Below are 18,074 nucleotides of genomic sequence, written 5' to 3' on the forward strand. Positions count from 1 at the left end.
CTGGGTGGGGGAAACAATAGCAGGTGAAACTACTGTGGGAGAATTGGTGCTTCTGTGCCCATTGGCTTCTGGAAGAAGAGGCAGGGGGTCGTGTTTCACGGAAACCACCACCACCGCATCCACAGGCTCCGAGGGGCGAATACAAAGTCTTTTGGGGGAAGAGGGGCCGCAGATATCCCCAGACCCGAACACCGACTCGTACAGAGCGCGCTTGGGCGCAGCCTCAGATTTCACGTCGGGCCCGACCTGGCTGTCTTTGGGGAGGATATAGGTGTTCCCCAGCGAGGGCGGCTGGGGGCGGTGGTGGTGGGAGGGATGGGTGGGGGGGTGGTGGGAGTGGTGGCGAGCCGCCCCGTTTAGAGCCTCCGCGTAGCAGCCCTGCGGGGCGGGCGAGCCCAGTTTGGTGCCGATGCCCGCGATGCTGTTGAGCGTGGCGATGGAGACGGCGCCGATGCAGTGGTTGGTGTAGGTCTTGGAGAGCTTGGCCGCCTTCGAGAGCATCTGCATCCTGGTGCCCAGCAAGTTCTTGCCGATGGCTTTGTTCTCGTACCAGGTCACATCGCCCTCGCTGCAGTGGTCCCGGGGCCGCTGGAAGAACGCCTTGCAGAGGGGGTTGCGCTTCGACAGGTACTTGACGAAGCTGGCGTAGGGGCAGAACTCGGTGCCCGTCTCGTACATGCGGGGCAAGTTCTCCTCGTCGCTGCTCTCGGCACGCTTCTTGCTCCACGACGACGAGCGCGACTTATGGTAAGGCCCGAGGGACTTAAAGTAGACGAACTTGCGGCCGTCCTCATCCATAGCCAGCCCAAAGGAGTCCTCCTCCAGCTCGCGCTGGTTCTCGCGGCCGCGCGTGCAGAAGTACATGCAAGTCTCGAACCAGACCTTGTTGAGCAGCCCGAAGGGCGTGTTGGTGCTGAAGACGCTGGAGGTGTAGAGCTTGCGCAGGTCGGCACGCGTGATGGCTTGCTTCTGCACCACGGGCCCGGCGCCCTGCTCCTCGAGCTTGCGGATGACCGCAGCCAGCGTCAGGTTGGCGCTGCGCAGCTCGGGGTCCTTGGTGAGGTCGAGCGTGCGGCAGTACGGGGGCTCGTTGAGGTAGCGGTTGAGGGAGCTGCGGATGCTGATGAGCGACGACTTGCTGTAGAGCTGGCCGCTCTTGGAGCGGGCCTCGGCGTAGAAGGAGCGCAGCACGCGGCACAGCGCCCCCTTGTCCATGGTCTCGAAGTCCGGGCTCTGCGCCTTCTCGCTCAGGTACTCCCGGAAGATGCGCACGGCGTAGCGGGTGGCCAGCCGGGTGTTCTCGCTCAGCCGGGCCCGCTCGGGGCGCTGCAGCACGTCGGGGTCCAGCTCGGCGCTGTCCCCGGGCGGCCCGCCGCGGGCCCGGGGCGCCAGCAGTCGCGGCGGCGCCTCGGGCTCCAGCGCGGCGCTCTGGTCCATATTGATCATATGGACCGGCTCGGGCTCTAACTCCTCCCCGGCCGAGTCCTCGGGCTCCAGGGGCTCGTCCCAGTCCAGCCCCATCTCTTCCTCCTCCTCTTCCTCCTCCTCGTCCTCCTCCAGCCCCCCACCTCCGTCCTCCTCCTCCTCGTCCCCCGTTATCTGCACCTCTTGGATCTCGTCGTCCTCCTCCTCTTCCTCCTCCTCTTCGCCCGCGCTGCAGTAGTGCGGGCGGCCGTGGCGGCGGCCGCGGCCCCCAGCACCGCGCTCGCCCTCGCCCCGCTCCCCATTGTTCTCGGCGGCGGCGGCGGCGGCGCTGGCGCTGCCGCCCGCGCTGGTGTTACAGTCCCCGCTGCCAGGCATTCTCGCCATATTGCCGTCTCTCTGCCAGTCCTCGGGCAGGGCGCATGCGCTATATTGGACCGCAGCGCTGAGAGCTTTTGTGTTTAATGACCTTCAGCTACCGGGAGGCAAAGCCGGGCTCTTAAAGGAGCCGCGCTCCAATTGTCAGTTCGGAGCGCTACTCCGGAGGGGCAGCGGCGCGCAGGGGATGGAGGGGAGGCGGGGGTAAGTTAGGCAGGGAGAGGGTAAGGACGGAGGCTGACTGGACCCTCTTCCTCCCCCACCCCTCTCCCCACTCCTAAGAAAACTTTAACGGGGGGGGGGGGTGAAGAAAGGGGAGGGAGAGCTGTCGGTGGGGGTGAAACACTCCCAACTTACCCTCTGGCGGAGTGGCGCGCGGGCCCGGGCGGGAGAGAGGGAGGGCCGGCGGGAGGGCGGGGCGGTCTCGCTTCTCTAAGTAATGCCCGAGGAGCAGTGCCCCTTCCACTGCCCCCTCATTGCCCCCCGGAGCCGGGGGTTCGGGGAGGCGGCAGAGCCGGGCTGGCCGCGGGTGCTGCTCGGAGAAGCCGGGTCTGGGGCCGCCCGGAGCGGAGCAGGCAGGTTAATGAGCAGGGTGGAGGAGGCACGGCGAGGCCCCGCACCCTCTCTGCGCCCGCGGCCAGGGCGCAGCGGGCGAGGCTTGGGAGCGGGATGGGGCTGGCGGCGGCGGCTCCCCCACCTACTTGCTGGCGGCGAGGCGCGGGGGCCTGGGGCCAGCCGCACGGCTCCCAGCTCCCTTTCCGACTCTTGCAAAGGAGCGAAACACGCCCCACGTCAGCCTCATCCCTTTCGACTTTTCCAACGGCCTCTTTTAAGCTGTCATTAAAGACCCGGGGCGCTCCCCGTAGGTCTAGGGCAAGTCTGCGCCGGTCCCGCCAGCCTGGGGAAGGAGCAAGAAAGAAAGACTGGGAGGGGCGGGTGGGAGGGGAGACTCGGGGAGAGGCGCTCCGGACCCCAGGGACCCCTCCCCGCACGCTTAGGCCGCCGCCCTCCGGGCCTCGGAGCACACTGACACAACTCCCTCTGGCGAGGCGCTCCACCTGGTTGGAGCTAGAGCAATGCCGATCCCTAAGGCCCGTCGGCGGGCGGGCGGAAAAAGTGAACTTGGGTCTCGGCCGCCCCCGCCGCCGCCACAATTCCGGCAATTTGGATCCCGAGCGCGCTCTTGTTCCAAGTTTGCCAACCGCCATTCTTTCGCCCTCGGGGCTGCGCTGCCTCCGGCGCACGGGGGCGGATACCTCCGAAACTGGAAAGGCGGCCAAAGAGCTCGCCGGGTCCCGCTTTCCCATAGGAGACACTGTCCCACTTCCAGCCGAACGCCCGCCCCCGGCGCGCCCAGACTCCGGGCGCGTCCTAGCGTCCCCGCCTCCCTCTCTCCCGGCCCAGGGGCAGCGCCCCCAGAGCTGCGGGAGACCTCGGTTGTTTTCTTTGGCGGCACAACCCCTTCCATGTCGAGCTCGCACGGCATCCTAATTTTCTCCTCCTCGGGCAGCCCAAGTGTCCCCTGGCGCTCCGCCAGCTCCAAGTCCCGGGGGCTAAGGGGAACCAACGGAGACGAGTCCCAGCAGCGCGACCCCAGGGCGCGCAGACCCTGCTGTGAGGCAGCCTCTCTGTCCCCTCCAGGGCGTCCTCGAATTTGCCCTCGAGACCGAATTCTAGGCACTAGGGTTGTAGACTTGTCAATTGCCGGTTCCCCCCTCCCGGACTCCCCCGTCTTGCTTTCTGGGCAGCTTATAACTTTACGCATCAATAGAAACCCATCCGTCAACTTGTAATTTAAAAAAAAAAAGAAGGGAGGGGCACTAGGTCTCTGGGCCGCGTGGGCGTCTAAGTGGGAATTGACTCTCTTCTCCAGCAATCTGTGTTCGCCCTCCGCGTGTTTCCTCGACCCTGTACGCGGCAGAGCTTTGGGGAAATTGCGTCAGGTGTGAACAAGCTGGGGCTAGTCCGTGCCTCCCGGGCCCCCTCCCGTTCCTCGGGCAAACAGACACACGACACACGCTCTCATGCGTCCTGTTGTCCGCAGAGAACCGTCCGGGGAGGTGAGGAGTTCGGTGGTTGCACTCTTCGGGAATCATCCCCGAGGTGCTGCCGGCTTTGTCAAAAATGCTCAACGTCCCCGGAAATGTGTAGGAAGGCGTTTGTTTGTTTCCCAGAGCTCAGGGCACTAGGCAGCTAAGTTAGTTGCACGCGCGACCCGCGCACACACCAGTCGCACTGCGCTACTTCCGGACGGCTGGCCCTTTGTCCCGGGATGCTCCCAGTTTTCCGGCCTCCCGAACAATCGGTTAGGGAATTTCAGCAGTGTTGAAACCTCAGGTGGGCGTCCAGCAAGTTACCTACCAGGGGCTGCTCTCCCGTGGCCCTCACGGCGAACGCAGTGCGCCGAGGGGCTGAGCTGGGGACACTGGCCCACGTTCCAGCCCCGGTGCAGAGCACTTTTGCAGTCGAGCTCCCCTTCACCCCCCCACCCCCCACCTCCCACCTCCGCCAGCTCCCCTCCCTGTTGGGCGAGCTGCTTTGAATTGCTCGCAGTTTGCCGGAGGCGGTGTGCTGGGTTGGACGCTCCGGGAAACAAAGCAACCAAAAACAGCTCCCAGTTGACGTCAACTTATTTCCAGAAAAGAAAATAGTTTTGTGCTCCCAGGACAAAATACCCCCCAGGGCAGGTCTCTACCAGCAAAAGCCAGAGGGGAGAGGGCGATGGTGGGCAGTAGCAGAACCAAAGAACCCCAAGTGCAAATAAATTTTTAACGGACTTAGCAAAGCAACAGTTTCAGATGCTGCTTGAAGGGTTTGCAAACAACGGGCAGGACCCTCGCAGACCTTAGGTGTGAAAAACACACCTTGGAAAGTATGCCTTGGCTTGATTTTCTGGCAACTGTGAATCTGCTTCGTGGCACCAGCTCCTGAAAACCTACCAAAATCCTTTGCCCATTAATGATTCTTCATCAAATATTGGGAAAGACCTCTTTAGGTTAGAATCTACAGTATTTTTTAGGAAGAACATCCAGAAAAACCCTTCTCAACCGCCACCAAAAACAAACAAACAAACAAACAAACAAACAAGTTGCTTAATTTTTAAAACCCAGTAACACAAAACTACAGTTGAGTTTATAAAGGAGTTCAACTCCAGGTTTAGTAAATGATTCCTTAAAAACATCCTGTGGCACCATCCATTCATTCAGTACCAAACTGAGAGAATCAAAAAGGCTTTGTTATTATTCTGGTAAAGAGGCAACAGGGTCTGTCTTCTGCCTATCAGCTCAGTTGGGATTCCTCTACTTAGATTCTGCCTTATCATAAAATCCATTGAAGTCACCCACCAATTTTAACTGGATAGCTCCTTTATAAGGATGATTTCTTTATTTCTTGTGCAGAATGCATAGCTTCTTTATATCAAATTATCCCAGTATTGTATGAAACATTTATTGCAATTATTTCACTGTCAGAATTCATTACTCTAAAAGCTATGGTAAGATGTTTCTATCTTCGCCAAGATACTCCACATTTTCTATCTCTTTCATAATCATTAAAAAGTACCATCTATGTATTTGTGCTGCTCCATTTCTTAGATTACTTGCAAGTGGTGACATTATTTTGGAAGGAAAAACTCCAAATGTCTCCCCCTCATTTTACAACCCACTACTCCCATTTCATGGTCACACTTGATGAAAGGTTATATACCATACAGACACACATTCTGCTCTTCCTCCTTTTTGCTTCCGACCTACTGAGCTGCATCTATTATATCACTGGTGTAGTTGCTTTTTATCTGCCTGTTTCCTCTGCTACACTGATATACCTTTGTAGTTTAGGCTGGAGCCTGGGCCATGGTGAGCACCCCAGTCAATGAATGAAGATCTCCATTTAGTTAAGTCTATATTTATTTATTTTTATTTATTTCTTAAAATATTTCTCTTTTTTAAAAAATGTTTATTTATTTCTGAGAGAGAGAGAGAGAGAGCAAGGCAGACAGAGGATCCAAAGCAGGCTCCACATTGACAGCAGAGAGCCTGACGCGGGACTTGAACCCACAAGCCATGAAGATCACAACCTGAGCTGAAACCAAGAGTGTGATGCTTAAATGACTGAGCCACCCAGATGCCCCTAGTTAAATCCATATTTAGCAAGAAACTTCTTGGTAAAAAATCTTAAAATATCATGGATCTGAATTTCTACATTAAAAATCAGGACGAGGGGCGCCTGGGTGGCTCAGTCAGTTGAGTGTCTGAACGGCTCAGGTCATAATCTCACGGTTCGTGGCTTCAAACCCCGTGTCGGGCTCTGTGCTGACAGCTCAGAGCCTGGAGCCTGCTTCCGATTCTGTGTCTCCCTCTCTCTCTGCCCCTCCCACGCTCATGGTCTGTCTCTGTCTGCCTCTCAAAAATAAAGAAACATAATAAATTTTTTTTTTCAAAAAAATCAGGACGAAACAGCAACTGCAAGGAAACATTATTATTTGCAACTTAAAATATATGTGAAGACTGCTCTGGTTTAATGTTTTCCTGCCATAATTTACCCTCTGGTACAAACATACTGTAGGAAGTTATTGCAGAAGTAGAGTGAGGAATGGAGGTATCCATGTATTAAAAGAGGTGGATTGGGAGGATTTAAATTGATAAATTCAAGAAGTTTTGTGGGCTCTTGGGGGCAGAGACCAGAAAAAGCATTTAGTTCATTACTCTCAAGCCATGCTTTCTTGATTTGATTACTTAACAATTCATACAATACTATGGAGTTTAAATAGTTATTCAAATTGAAGCCATTCTGATATATCCTTGTTTCAAAATTTCACCGTTAATTTCTGTTGAATTCACTTGAAAATCATCTTGAGCAATATGTTTTGAACTCAAATGAAACAAGGACCCGTGTACTCTAACTCTACAAAGTGGAAGAAAAGAAAAATAACTCCACAAGAGCACAGAAACTATGTCTTATTTCTTCCTGCATCTCTGGTTCATTTTCAATACAGTTCCTTAGCATATTTTAGCAGAGTGGTTGGCGCATAGTAGACATTCAGTAAACACACAAATATTTATACGTGGGGAGAAAGCTAACCTCAACAAAAGGTTGTGGTGCGGAGTGGTTAAAACTTCATCTTTGAAACAGGACTGCATGGGTTTGAATCCTAGTTTGGCCTTCCCAGTTGCCTTTACATTTTTTTTTTTACTATTTTTGAAGATTCTACTTCTTTTACATAATCTCTGCACCCAACGTGGAGCTCGGACCTACAACCAACCCTGAGATCAGGAGTCGCATGTTCTACCCACTGAGCCAGCCAGGTGCCCCATCTAGTTGCCTTTTTAAAAAATATGTTGGTTCTTTCATTATTTTATGATCTGGATTGTAGTTAATAGCCCCTACTGCATAGGATTATTGCCAAGAATTAAATGAGTTAAAATGAGTGAAGTACATAATACAGTGTCTGGAACACTAGTAAGTGTTCAACTGTTAGCTCATATTTGTTAAGGCTGTATCTTCCAGGTTTGAGTGTAAAAAAGGAAAGCAAGGCCAGAAGGGCTCACAAAGGTTAAGCCACTTGCCCAATGTCTCCCAGACCTCTATAGGGCACGAAAGCTTGGCTTTGTAGCTCACACCTTAGTCACTTGACCACATACAGCCTCTAGGAACCAAAGAATGAAAGAAAAAAAAGTCTTCAGAGGAACAGTTTCGTACCATTAAAATACTCCTGTGTGTCATTTGATTTGGGAATCAAATTTTGCAAAGCCAGAAGAGTACTGAAGCGGAGTCCTAAGCTTGGATTGTGAGCAGAGCAGACATGCCCTAGGAAACATCTTTGTCACTTGGTACCTAAAACACTAGCACTATTTTCCTGGGCTTTTAGAGGTAGCAACCCATCTGGGTCTTAGAAGAAATGACAGTCAAGAATTTTAGAGGCAGAAGGAATGCCCACAAACCCAACCAGACTAGAATGAGGTGTTTTCTCTTGAAACCCTGGGCTGTTCTGCATAAATCTCCTGGGGACAAGGAGGGTACTACCTATTTTTATCTTTGATGCTTTGTCAAAAAACAGGTCAGAGTGAACTTAACACAGTGATTGACAGGAGTAGAATTTTTAGTTTCTAAGTGCTGCCTGGTAACTGTAATTCTTGATCTTTCTACCTAATAATCACCTCCAGTCCCTAGGCTGTTTTTAAAACAAGTAATGTATGTGGAGAATGTAGTTTTCCATAAGTAAATTGTGGTTTTTGTGGAGCTTAAAAGTTTGCTCTTTGTTATAACAATGTGATGATGAAACTTCACCTGATTAATAGAGAAATCAAATGTAAAGCCTGTCAAAGTTAAACATAAAATTAATGATAGTTGTTTTTTGTTTTCTAGTCATATCTCCTTAAAGGATATGTGGGAGGGGCGCCTGGGAGGCTCAGTCAGTTGACTTCGAATCAGGTCATGATCTCATGGTCCGTGAGTTCAAGCCCCAAGTCAGGCTCTGTGCTGACAGCTCAGAGCCTAGAGCCTGCTTCAGATTCTGTGTCTCCCTCTCTCTCTCCCCCTCCCCTGCTCATGCTCTGTCTCTGTCTCTCAAAAATAAATAAACATTAAAAACAATTTTTTAAAGAAAAAATAAAGGATATTTGTGATTAAAGTGGAAGTTAAAGTCCTCTTATTAATAAAATATATTTCTGTGCCATTGCAATACTAATTAAGGTGGAAAGGGAGATAAAGGTGCATGTTATTATCATGTCACAAATACATATATTTTAAATAATGGAGGAGCTATTTAAAGTTGTCTTAGAACATAAAATTTTCCTAAAACTACTTGCTACATTTCAAAAAAGTAGCCTATTCACAAAACCCAAAGCAAAACAAACAACAAAAATGTAAAATACCACTTTACGCCCAAATGTTGGTATGAAAATGTTATTCTCATATTTTTTAATTGTCAACCTCAATTAAGATAGCCTTTTAAGAAAGCAGGTAGGCAGTTTCTCGAAAGCCATGGAAATATTCATGTCCTATGACCCAGAAATGGCTTCTGAAGAAGATGAATTTTCTTCGGAAATATATAATTTTACTTATATTTTGGTAAGGTTTGGTTTGCAGCATCCGGACCACTTGGATAAATGAATTTTTCAGTACCTGTCGCAAAGTTTGCTCTAGAACAACATTGCATAATGTCTTGGAGACTACTTTTGTTTATAAACTTTAGAGAGTAATTATTTGTTGAAGGAAGGAAGAAGTCCAGTTAGGATAAAATTGTGTCGTCTCAATATTCTGTGGTAATGTCAAGCACCCTTGGATGAATATGGGTAATGACAGTGAAGATAAAGCTTATAAAATAAAAGAGAAAAGCAAAATAAAATTTAAAGCTTATATTTTAATATCTTCACAACTTTGAGAAAGTTTAAGAACTGGATTTTAAAGTTCTAGATATCAGAAATTCGTATCTAGATATATCATGGCAATTCACAGGATGTGCTGAGGAGTGGGTATATACCTGCCCTGTGGCTATGTTTCCAAATGAACTAAAAAAGAAAAAAAAATCCCCTTTTAAATACCCAGAAGCACTAACCCACATTTTGAACTAATTGACTTACTTTTTCTTAGGAAAGCTTAATTTAAGGCATAGGGGCACATGGGTTTGTCTGAATATTTAAAGAAGCCCTGGGATGGGTTTGTTCTATTTCTTTAATTTGATGCTGGAGATCCAGGCTTTGCACCTGATGGAAGAGAACAGCCTCGGAGAGGGGCGGGAAAGCAGGAAACCTTGTGACCTAACAGCTCTATTTTGGGATCTAAGTTTGCCGAGCCAGGGCATGGTAGATACCAGTATAGAACTCATAATGCTTCAAATTTTACTCTTCCTGCAGTCTGTACTCTGATTAGGATACCCCCAGGGTCATATATTGTCATTACTCCAAATAAAAGCAGACTCCTCTGGGGGCGCCTGGGTGGCTCAGCCGGTTAAGCGTCCGACATCAGCCCAGGTCATGATCTCACGGTTGGTGAGTTCAAGCCCCGCATCCGGCTCTGTGCTGACAGCTTGGAGCCTGGAGCCTGCTTCAGATTCTGTGTCTCCCTCTCTCTCTCTGCACCTCCCCAGTTCATGCTTGCACTCTGTCTCTGTCAAAAATAAATAAACTTTAAAAAAAAAAAAAAAAAGCAGACTCCTCTGACCATGATTGCATCTGTTTTACTGTTTTTTTCTCTCTTTATGGCTCATTCCCTTAAAAAAAAAAAAAGCTGTGGTTTATCATACTTTTTAGATTATAAAGGCAGTAGGTCTTCATTGGAGAAGATTCAGAAAGTACAGAACTCTGGAAGAATACATATGCACCCTATTTCTTTCTTAACATTTGGTGAATCCTGGCTGCAGGTCTGGTCTTTTGTGTTAACACTCTCAAGTTGTTCTCATGAATACATGTGAAGACTGTTCTTATTTTCCAGATGAGTAGAAACCCGGAGGGCTTAAATAACTTGCCCAACATCACATAGCTAATGACGGTCAGGCTCTGGAGCACCTACACTTTCTTAACAATCCACCAAGCCCTTCAGTTCTATTTCCAGGGCCCAGGAAAACAAACATTCTTTCCATTAGAGGGTATTTCCGTGAAGTCAATCTCATTGGTTTACTGTTACAGTACTACATATTTCAAAATCTGTAATTCAAAATATGTAACCAGTAGATTTTTGCAAACTCTGCCAAGCACATGCTAAGGGGCAGGAAGGGCAGAAGATTCTAGAACCACACCTGGTCTGACTCCAGGGAGGAGTGAACCTTCAGTAGGTCCATGAAGTCAGTAGTTTTCCTTCTGCCTTTCTTGTAGTTATCTTGTTTCTATCGGCCATAAAAAAGGACATTAATTCAGTCTTCATTCAACTCTGGGAAGTTGAGTTGAATTGTCAAGAGTTTGAGGAGGAAACTCACTTCAGGTCTTCTGTCCCCTCCATATGGTAACATAACAGTACAACTTTAAATGAACAATCACTGAAATGCCCAGGAAAATCTTTGCTCTGGCTACTGTTCCCAATTCTGTGGCCTTTGGAGTATTGTAAGTTTTTGGGTGTGTGTGCCTTAGCACCATGCTTTAGGAGCTTTGGTACTTTCTAACTTCACTGTTAACTTTGTTTTCCTAAAATTATTGGCTTTTAGATTTAAAGCCTGGGGCAGTGCATGTACCTCTGAGAGTGCATCAGAATCAACCAGCATCACCTATGGAGCTTCTTTTAAAATGCAGATTCTTGGGTGCCAACTCCAGAGATTCTGATTTAGTAGGCCTAGCTAGGGTACAGCTCAAGAGTACATTTCTAGGGGCGCCTGGGTGACTCAGTTGGTTAAGCGTCTGACTCTTGATTTCGGCTCAGGTCATGATCGCATAATCATGAGATCAAGACCCAGTTGGGGCTCCACACTGGGTGTGGAGCTTGCTTAAGATTCTCTCTCTCTCTCTCTCTCTCTCTCTCTCTCTCTCTCTCTCCCTCCCCTGAGTACACATTCTCTCTATTAAAAAAAAAAGTACATTTTTTAACACACAGTTCAGACAATTCTAATATGAATCTGACCACATTTTGAGAAATGCTACCTCAAAAGGTAATATAACTGAGCAATCAAAAAATAATTTTCTCTCTAGCAATGGCTACTAAATCATTTTGGGGCTGTAAATTCATTTGAAACTTGCATGAAAGTTATGAAACCTCTTCCTCAGAAGATGACCCTCACAACCAATTTTTGCCTACCATTTCCGGAGGTATTGGGGTCCACTGGCATTCTTAAAATACTATTATGTGGTCCCCTACTTCATGTTATACTTTTTCTTCCCTGATCTAAAAGTTACCATGGCTTGGGGCACCTGAGTGGCTCAGTTGGTTGAGCGTCCGACTTCAGCTCAGGTTATGATCTCGCTGTCTGTGAGTCTGAACCCCACGTCGGGCTCTGTGCTGACAGTTCAGAGCCTGGAGCCTGCTTCAGATTCTGTGTCTCCCTCTCTCTCTGCCCCTGCCCTGCTTGCGCTCTTTCTCTCTCTCAAAAATAAATAAACATTGAAAAAAAAATTAAAAGTTATCATGGCTCCTTTCTTACTTTAGCTGCGAGTCCCAAACTCCCCAAACCTTAATCCAGTGTGATTTCCCAGTGTTCTCCCTTATGTCTCCCTGAGGTGAGTCCAGCCCTCTGTGGGAAAGACTCAGAGAGAACAGTGATGGAGAAGGAGATACGGCTGTCAGTCCTCAAGACCTGGATCCTTGAACCTGAGTGTGCACCTGAATCCCCCAGAGGGCCTGTCTAAAACAGAGTGCGAAGCCTACCCATGTGTCTGATGCAGCACGTCCTGGGTGAGGCCTGAAAATGAGCAGCCTCCCAAGTGATGTTGCTGCTGCTGATTCCTGGAGCCCGCTTTGTGAACCACTGGCGTGGGACGAGGTAGATAGATATGCCCTATGGTTGATGGTGTGGAGCCTGGTAAGCCTTCCTGAGCCAATTCAGCAGGATGAGAAGAGGAATCTTTAATGTGACTTCCATGGCTGAGCCTATCATGGGAGTGCTGTTAGGAGCATTGAACAGCCCTAACTAACAGCCTCCTTTCCAACTGGGAAATTGCTCCTTTTCCCCCTTCTGCTAATCTCAATTGTCTCAATCCTTTAAGACCCAGCTTCCAATGCTACTTCTCCAGAAGCTTCCCACTGGCTTGAAGCACACACGGTCACTGCTTTCAACCCTTGCAGCCAGGCCCTTTGGTCAGAGCCATTTCCCAGGGAGAATGAGCTGCCCTTTGGCTGAGCTGCAAGTTCTTGGAGTTGCATTTGGTTTTCTTCCTTCCACTTTCACTCCTTGGGGCTTCCTCTCATTGGGAGGCTCCTCATTGCAAGTGACTTGCAACATTGTCTACATCTTAAAATTATGTGGGGGGGGCGGGGGGGGGGTGGGTAGAGAGCTGGAGGGCTTTTAAAAAATATGAACACTGCTGCATAACTTAAGGCACCCCTCACCCCCTCTGGAGAAACAGATACAGCAAAAATTGCAATGTCTAAAAAGTGTTTAACTTAGGTCCCTGGATGTTCATTTTCTCTCCTTGAGAGTATGCTGAGCATTTTCCCAAAGAAACACATGTATCAATCACACACCCCCACCTACATCAAAAACAAAAAAAGCTCCTATAGCTACGTCTGAGGCTCCTAAGAGCCCCTGTAACACTCCCTGGTTTTGTCTTCAAATTACTTCTATCCTTGGATAGCTTTCTCCTGGACTGCAGTGGTTCTTGCCACAGAGTGCATGTTAGAATTACCTGGAAAACTTGAAAAAAAAAAAAAGTAGTGATGCCTAAAGAATCTGATTGGGTTGGTTTGGGAAGTGGCCCAGGCATGAGGATTTTTCAAAGTTCTCCAGGAGATTTGAATGTGCAGCTAAGATTGAGACTGTCTGTCCTAGACTGGGAGACCCCTTCATAAATGTCTATTCAGGGCTCCTGAGTATAAAGTCTTGGAGTTTGCGGGCGGTCTTCAGATGGTCTGTAAACCCACAGAAATTGTATGTAAAATGTTCTGCATATGTTCATGCATCCAAATATATATATATGCATGCACTCGTATACATATGTGTACATGTGCCTACTCTCCTCATAATTCCTAGGGAGAGAGACTGTTTGGCTGAGGGATTTATATACACATACATATATGTTCTGTACACACATTTGTATATTTCTCTAGCACAAGGATTCACAGCTTTCAGTAGGATCTAAAGGGGTCTATGACTCAAAATAGTTTAAGAAACATTCGTATAAATCAGCACATACATCTTCTGCTAGAGGCACAAATTGGTACAATGTTTTTAGAGGACAGTTTAGCAGTACCCTTCAGCCTGCAAAATGCACATCCCTTTCAAATCGGCAATTCATTTCTAGGGGTCTAGGCTGGACACAAAGGAAAATGGACAAGACTATTCTGGAAGGGTTGTTTGTACTAAAGCATCATTGGATATAACCTAACTCTAGAGGCCGATGGTGAAGAAATCAACTGTGTCTCATCTATTCAACAGAATACTAGCTGTAGATAGAAAGAATAATGGAATGGAATGGAATGGAATGGAATGGAATGGAATGGAATGGAATGATCTCCAAGGTATTTTATTAAACAAGTAAAGAATCTCAATGTGAAGTATGAGTTCGTTTGTTGAAAAAAACTGAACTAAAATGATATGTGCCTATTTTCCAAATATGCCTAGCAAGCCTAAAACCACAATAATGATCTTCCTACCACCCTGACCCTAGATGTTTCCATTACCCTGTCTGGCACATCTCAGACCCTTCTATGGGATGCTGTTTTGCTCACAGCCACCGATGAAGGGACAGATTTGTTGGGCCAAGTATTCATTCCATCATATGACCACCAGCCCTGACTGATCAAGGATAGGTCCTTGGACAACCAATCCCTAGGCTAACTAGAAGCCTGGATTGAAACTCTTGAACCCAACAGTATCTCTTTCTAGGAACTATGACAAGAGTAAGTCAACCAACAATGAGAGGAAAGGGCAGCAGAATCATTGAATCAGCCCAGTCCTGCTCCTGGGTCTTGTTCCTGCTGAGAGGCCTGGGGGTGGGGACCAGGGCACTGCTCTGTATCCAGACTCACCTTTCCCCAGGAGGCCCAATCCTGCTAGAATCCCGACCTTGATTTTCAAGGAGGTTCCACTTTCATTATAGTCCCCCTCCATCCCTACAGTTAACAACCCTTGCTTCTAACCAGGAAATCCTAAATACGCCTTCCCTCCCAGCCCCGGGGCAACTCCCAAATCTCAGACTCAATGAAAGTCACCACAGTTCACCCTCTATCCACGACTCAAACCTGGACAACATCCCTTCCTCCTCGGTCATGCTCTCCCTCACCCTGCACTTACACTGAAGCACCAAGCCCTGTGGACTCCAACTCATGACTTGCTTTAAATCCACCTATTGTCTTCATCCAAGTGTGGATTAATTATCTTTCCCTCTGTAGGAGTCACCTTGGGCTGCCATAACCAAATACCACAAACTGGGTGGGTTGAACAACAGAAATTTGGTTTCTCACAGTTCTGGGAGCTGGAAGTCCAAGATCAAGGTGCTCTCAGGGTCCTGGTGAGACCTTTCTTCCTGGCTTGTGGATAGCTGCCTTTTCTCTGTGTCCTCACATGGTTTCTTCTCTGTGCTTGTGTGTAGAGAGAAAGAGAGAGAGAGAGAAAGAGAGAGAGAGAGAAAGAAAGAAAGAAAGATATCTCTGGTGTCTCTCTCTCTTCTCATAAGGACACCGGCCCTATTGGATTAGGGCCCTACCCTTATGAGCTCATTTAATGGAATTACCTCCTTAAAGACCCCATCTCCAAATATGGCTACACTGGGAGTTAGGGCTTCAACATATGCATTTGGGGGCTCACAGTTCAGTCCATAACACCCTCCAGACCTGCTCCTCCTTCCTTGGTTCCTGTCTCTGCAGTGCACGCAAGCTAGGAACCTAGTAGTCACCTTCACTGCTCCCTCATGTTCATGTCACAGCTGTCCCTTTTGGCTCATGCTCTCCAGTCCCAATGCCGTTATCCTAATCCAGGCCACCTCCGCTGTTGTGTGACTCAGGGAACAGAGTTGAAGCTGAGACTGAAGCAATGCCACCCACGGAAGAGGGAACAACCTCCACATGTGTCCCGGCTGTAATTAGTTTCTTGTCCTTGGCTGTCCATGGGATGCCTTCATATCTTTGAACTTGACCTATTTGTATAAGCTCCTCTTTCTTGGAAACCAACAAATGCAGACCAAAATATACTCTCTGCCAACCCCTTTATTGGTTCCCACCAACCCTCAACCCCCGCCTCACCATCTAGCTAACAAAAGTAAATGCTTTTCCTCAAAAACGCTTGTCTCTCATCCTGCATACCTTGGCTCATACACCCTCGGCCTCACCCTGTCATCACCCCCTTGCTCAATGAACTCTCAGAGAACTTTTTGGAATGACTCCACATGTTACCTCTTCTTGGAAGCCTTCCCTGACTTCAGCAGACTCCTGGGCCCCTGTCTGTATAGTAAGAGTATATTGCAGTCATGACGTGCTTAGGCTCTGGTGCCCAGAAACTTGGATTCAAATTGTGGTTCTGCCACTTACATGTTGTGTAATTTGGGGCAACATCCTTCACCTCTTTATGTTTGTGTCTTTGTTTATAGCATGGGGGAACTGTTGTGAGGATTAAATGAGTTAATATAGGAAAAAAGTTTAGAATAGTGCCTGGCATACTGTAAGTGCTTAATAAATTCTAGCACTTAATAAATTCTAAATGACCATGATCCTGTGCAATGCCAATGGCACCCACCAATGGAATGTGAGCCCTTTGATCTCCACTCAAGTCCTCCGAGGTGCCCACTCTGACTATCTATGGCCAGTCTTCCCTATGCTTCCTGCCACTCTAGAAAGACCTGTGTTTTAGCAGTTGGATGTATTATAACTGCTGTTCTCCCCTTAACCAGACTCCTTGGGCTTCATTAAAAGACAGGAGCTTAATTTTTTTTTATTTGCTATGCCCAGTATAGTTACTGGCACATAGAAGGTACTCAGTAGAAGATATCTGTTGCATGTGTTATAATTGCAAATTTACTTGTCTGTATCATCCATTAGTCAGCAAGGTCCTTGATCGATCTTATTCTTTGTATAAGGAGGAGCCGTGGTGGTAAGTTAGACAGTATGGGCTCAGAGCCAGACAGCCTACTGTGCCACTTCCTAGCTGTGCAACCTTGAGGCAGCCACTTTTCCAGTCTCATTCCGATTAACTTGACCTGAACCCTGAGTCTGGGCTCTAGCTCACTGCATTATGCCTTACGTCTTGACCATCGATGACCATTCATGTCCCGGGCCTTTGTCCATGCAGCTCCCTTCTGCATCAGATGCCTCTCCCTCTTCTGCGTGTGACACATTCGTGTATATCTGTTAGGACCCAGTTCACGTGTCTTAGAAGCTTTCATGAAGCCATCTCGTACTCTTCGTCCAATGCTAATCCTTCTATATTCTGTTATTATAATAATATCTCCACAGAGATGCTCTGATGTACCTGTATGTGTGTATATGTTCCTAAAGAACAGTTTTCTAGGGTTACAGAATATACAGTATCTGTTTAAAACCAGCCAAAGGGAACATCACGAAACATTAAAAGGAAAGAGATACTGATCGCTATATCCTAGAATGATACGATAATGGGAATAAAGTCTTCAGAAAAGTCAGACCAACTTTTCTTTAAAGAGTCGCTATTTTGGGAGTTGATGAGAGGAAGAGAGGCGAAGAGCTCATCAATGTCGGTAAGGTCCTTTGAAGATGAAGACTGCCAGGCAAGAGTGCGAAGTATCAGATTTCTGTATAATTAGGCATCGGGTCTGCTCCAGATCATCTCCATCTCTGGCAGAGCCTCGCTTTATTTTTGCAAACAATTGAATGCTTTCATTCATAACCTTTCCTTTCATTTGAATATGGCTCTTCAGGGCGCATCGAAGGGCTTGGAAATCATCATTTGAATCAGGTTGTTGTCTTTATATATTATGTGGTGGATATGAAATCTTTATCTTCCTTTCTGTTTTTCAAACAGGAGGAAGCCAGCCTCTCTTTGAAAATAAAGCAAGCCTTCCCAGAATGTACTCTGCACCTTAGGTCTCTGAGACATAAAGAAAACCCAGAAAGAATACTCCAAGGTGCATTAAAGAGTTTTTCACGCCCACCTACAAGAAACAAACTTGCATTTCTTTATTTAGGGACTTTCATTTTGTGGGCATTGGTTTGATTCTGGTGAGTCCCAACTTACTTTTTTGAATAAATTAAACTGCCTTTAATTTGCTGCTTGATGCTTATGTGGGGGTGAGCATACTTTGTTTCCAGAACTTCTTCCCCGTGGGATGTGGAAGTGTTAGTGCCAATTTTTTTTGTTTTGTTTTGTTTTTTTCCAAAAGGAGATCGAAGAGTCGGGCTTAAACGACGAACTCAGCAGTGGTTGCAAATCTCTTTGAAATCATTAGATGAAAGGCAAAAATAAATCTGCACTAAGCGTATATCTCATCACTGCTTTTGTTATTATTGTGGGAATTGGCCATTCAAAGAGCATTTCATTACTGAATAATTTTCTCTCTGAATTTATGACACCTTCAGTTTTACTTAGGAAAAGTATGTTTCTTTCATCGGCGTCCCTTAGATTTTTTACTGAAGGTAGCTTATTATCTCAGTGGAGTTCGAGCCCTGTGGGATACGGGCTGCTTCTTCCTCATACATCCCATGCCTAACACAAACCCAAGCATACGGTA

At 47.5% G+C, this 18,074-nt stretch overlaps 1 protein-coding gene across 4 annotated transcripts in view; it reads right to left on the bottom strand.

The window, feature by feature from the left end:
- The window catches only part of KCTD1 (potassium channel tetramerization domain containing 1), a 186,337-nt gene that overhangs the window by 89,387 nt on the left and 78,876 nt on the right, over positions 1 to 18,074 (bottom strand). Inside the window, exon 1 of one of the 4 annotated variants that reach the window (XM_053206434.1) lies at positions 2,158 to 2,617. The exons of 1 other annotated variant lie outside the window; for it this stretch is intronic. Coding sequence is in view for 2 of the 3 variants with exons in the window: in XM_027068682.2 (XP_026924483.2) it covers positions 1 to 1,809 (1,809 nt within the window). In the remaining variant the exon portion in view is untranslated. Of the gene's footprint in view, positions 2,136 to 2,157; positions 2,618 to 18,074 lie in introns of those variants that run through there. 2 more of the 4 variants (XM_027068682.2, XM_053206432.1) reach the window with 2 other exon arrangements.

This window comes from Acinonyx jubatus, chromosome D3 (genome assembly GCF_027475565.1).
Source record: "Acinonyx jubatus isolate Ajub_Pintada_27869175 chromosome D3, VMU_Ajub_asm_v1.0, whole genome shotgun sequence".
Lineage (NCBI taxonomy): Eukaryota > Metazoa > Chordata > Mammalia > Carnivora > Felidae > Acinonyx > Acinonyx jubatus.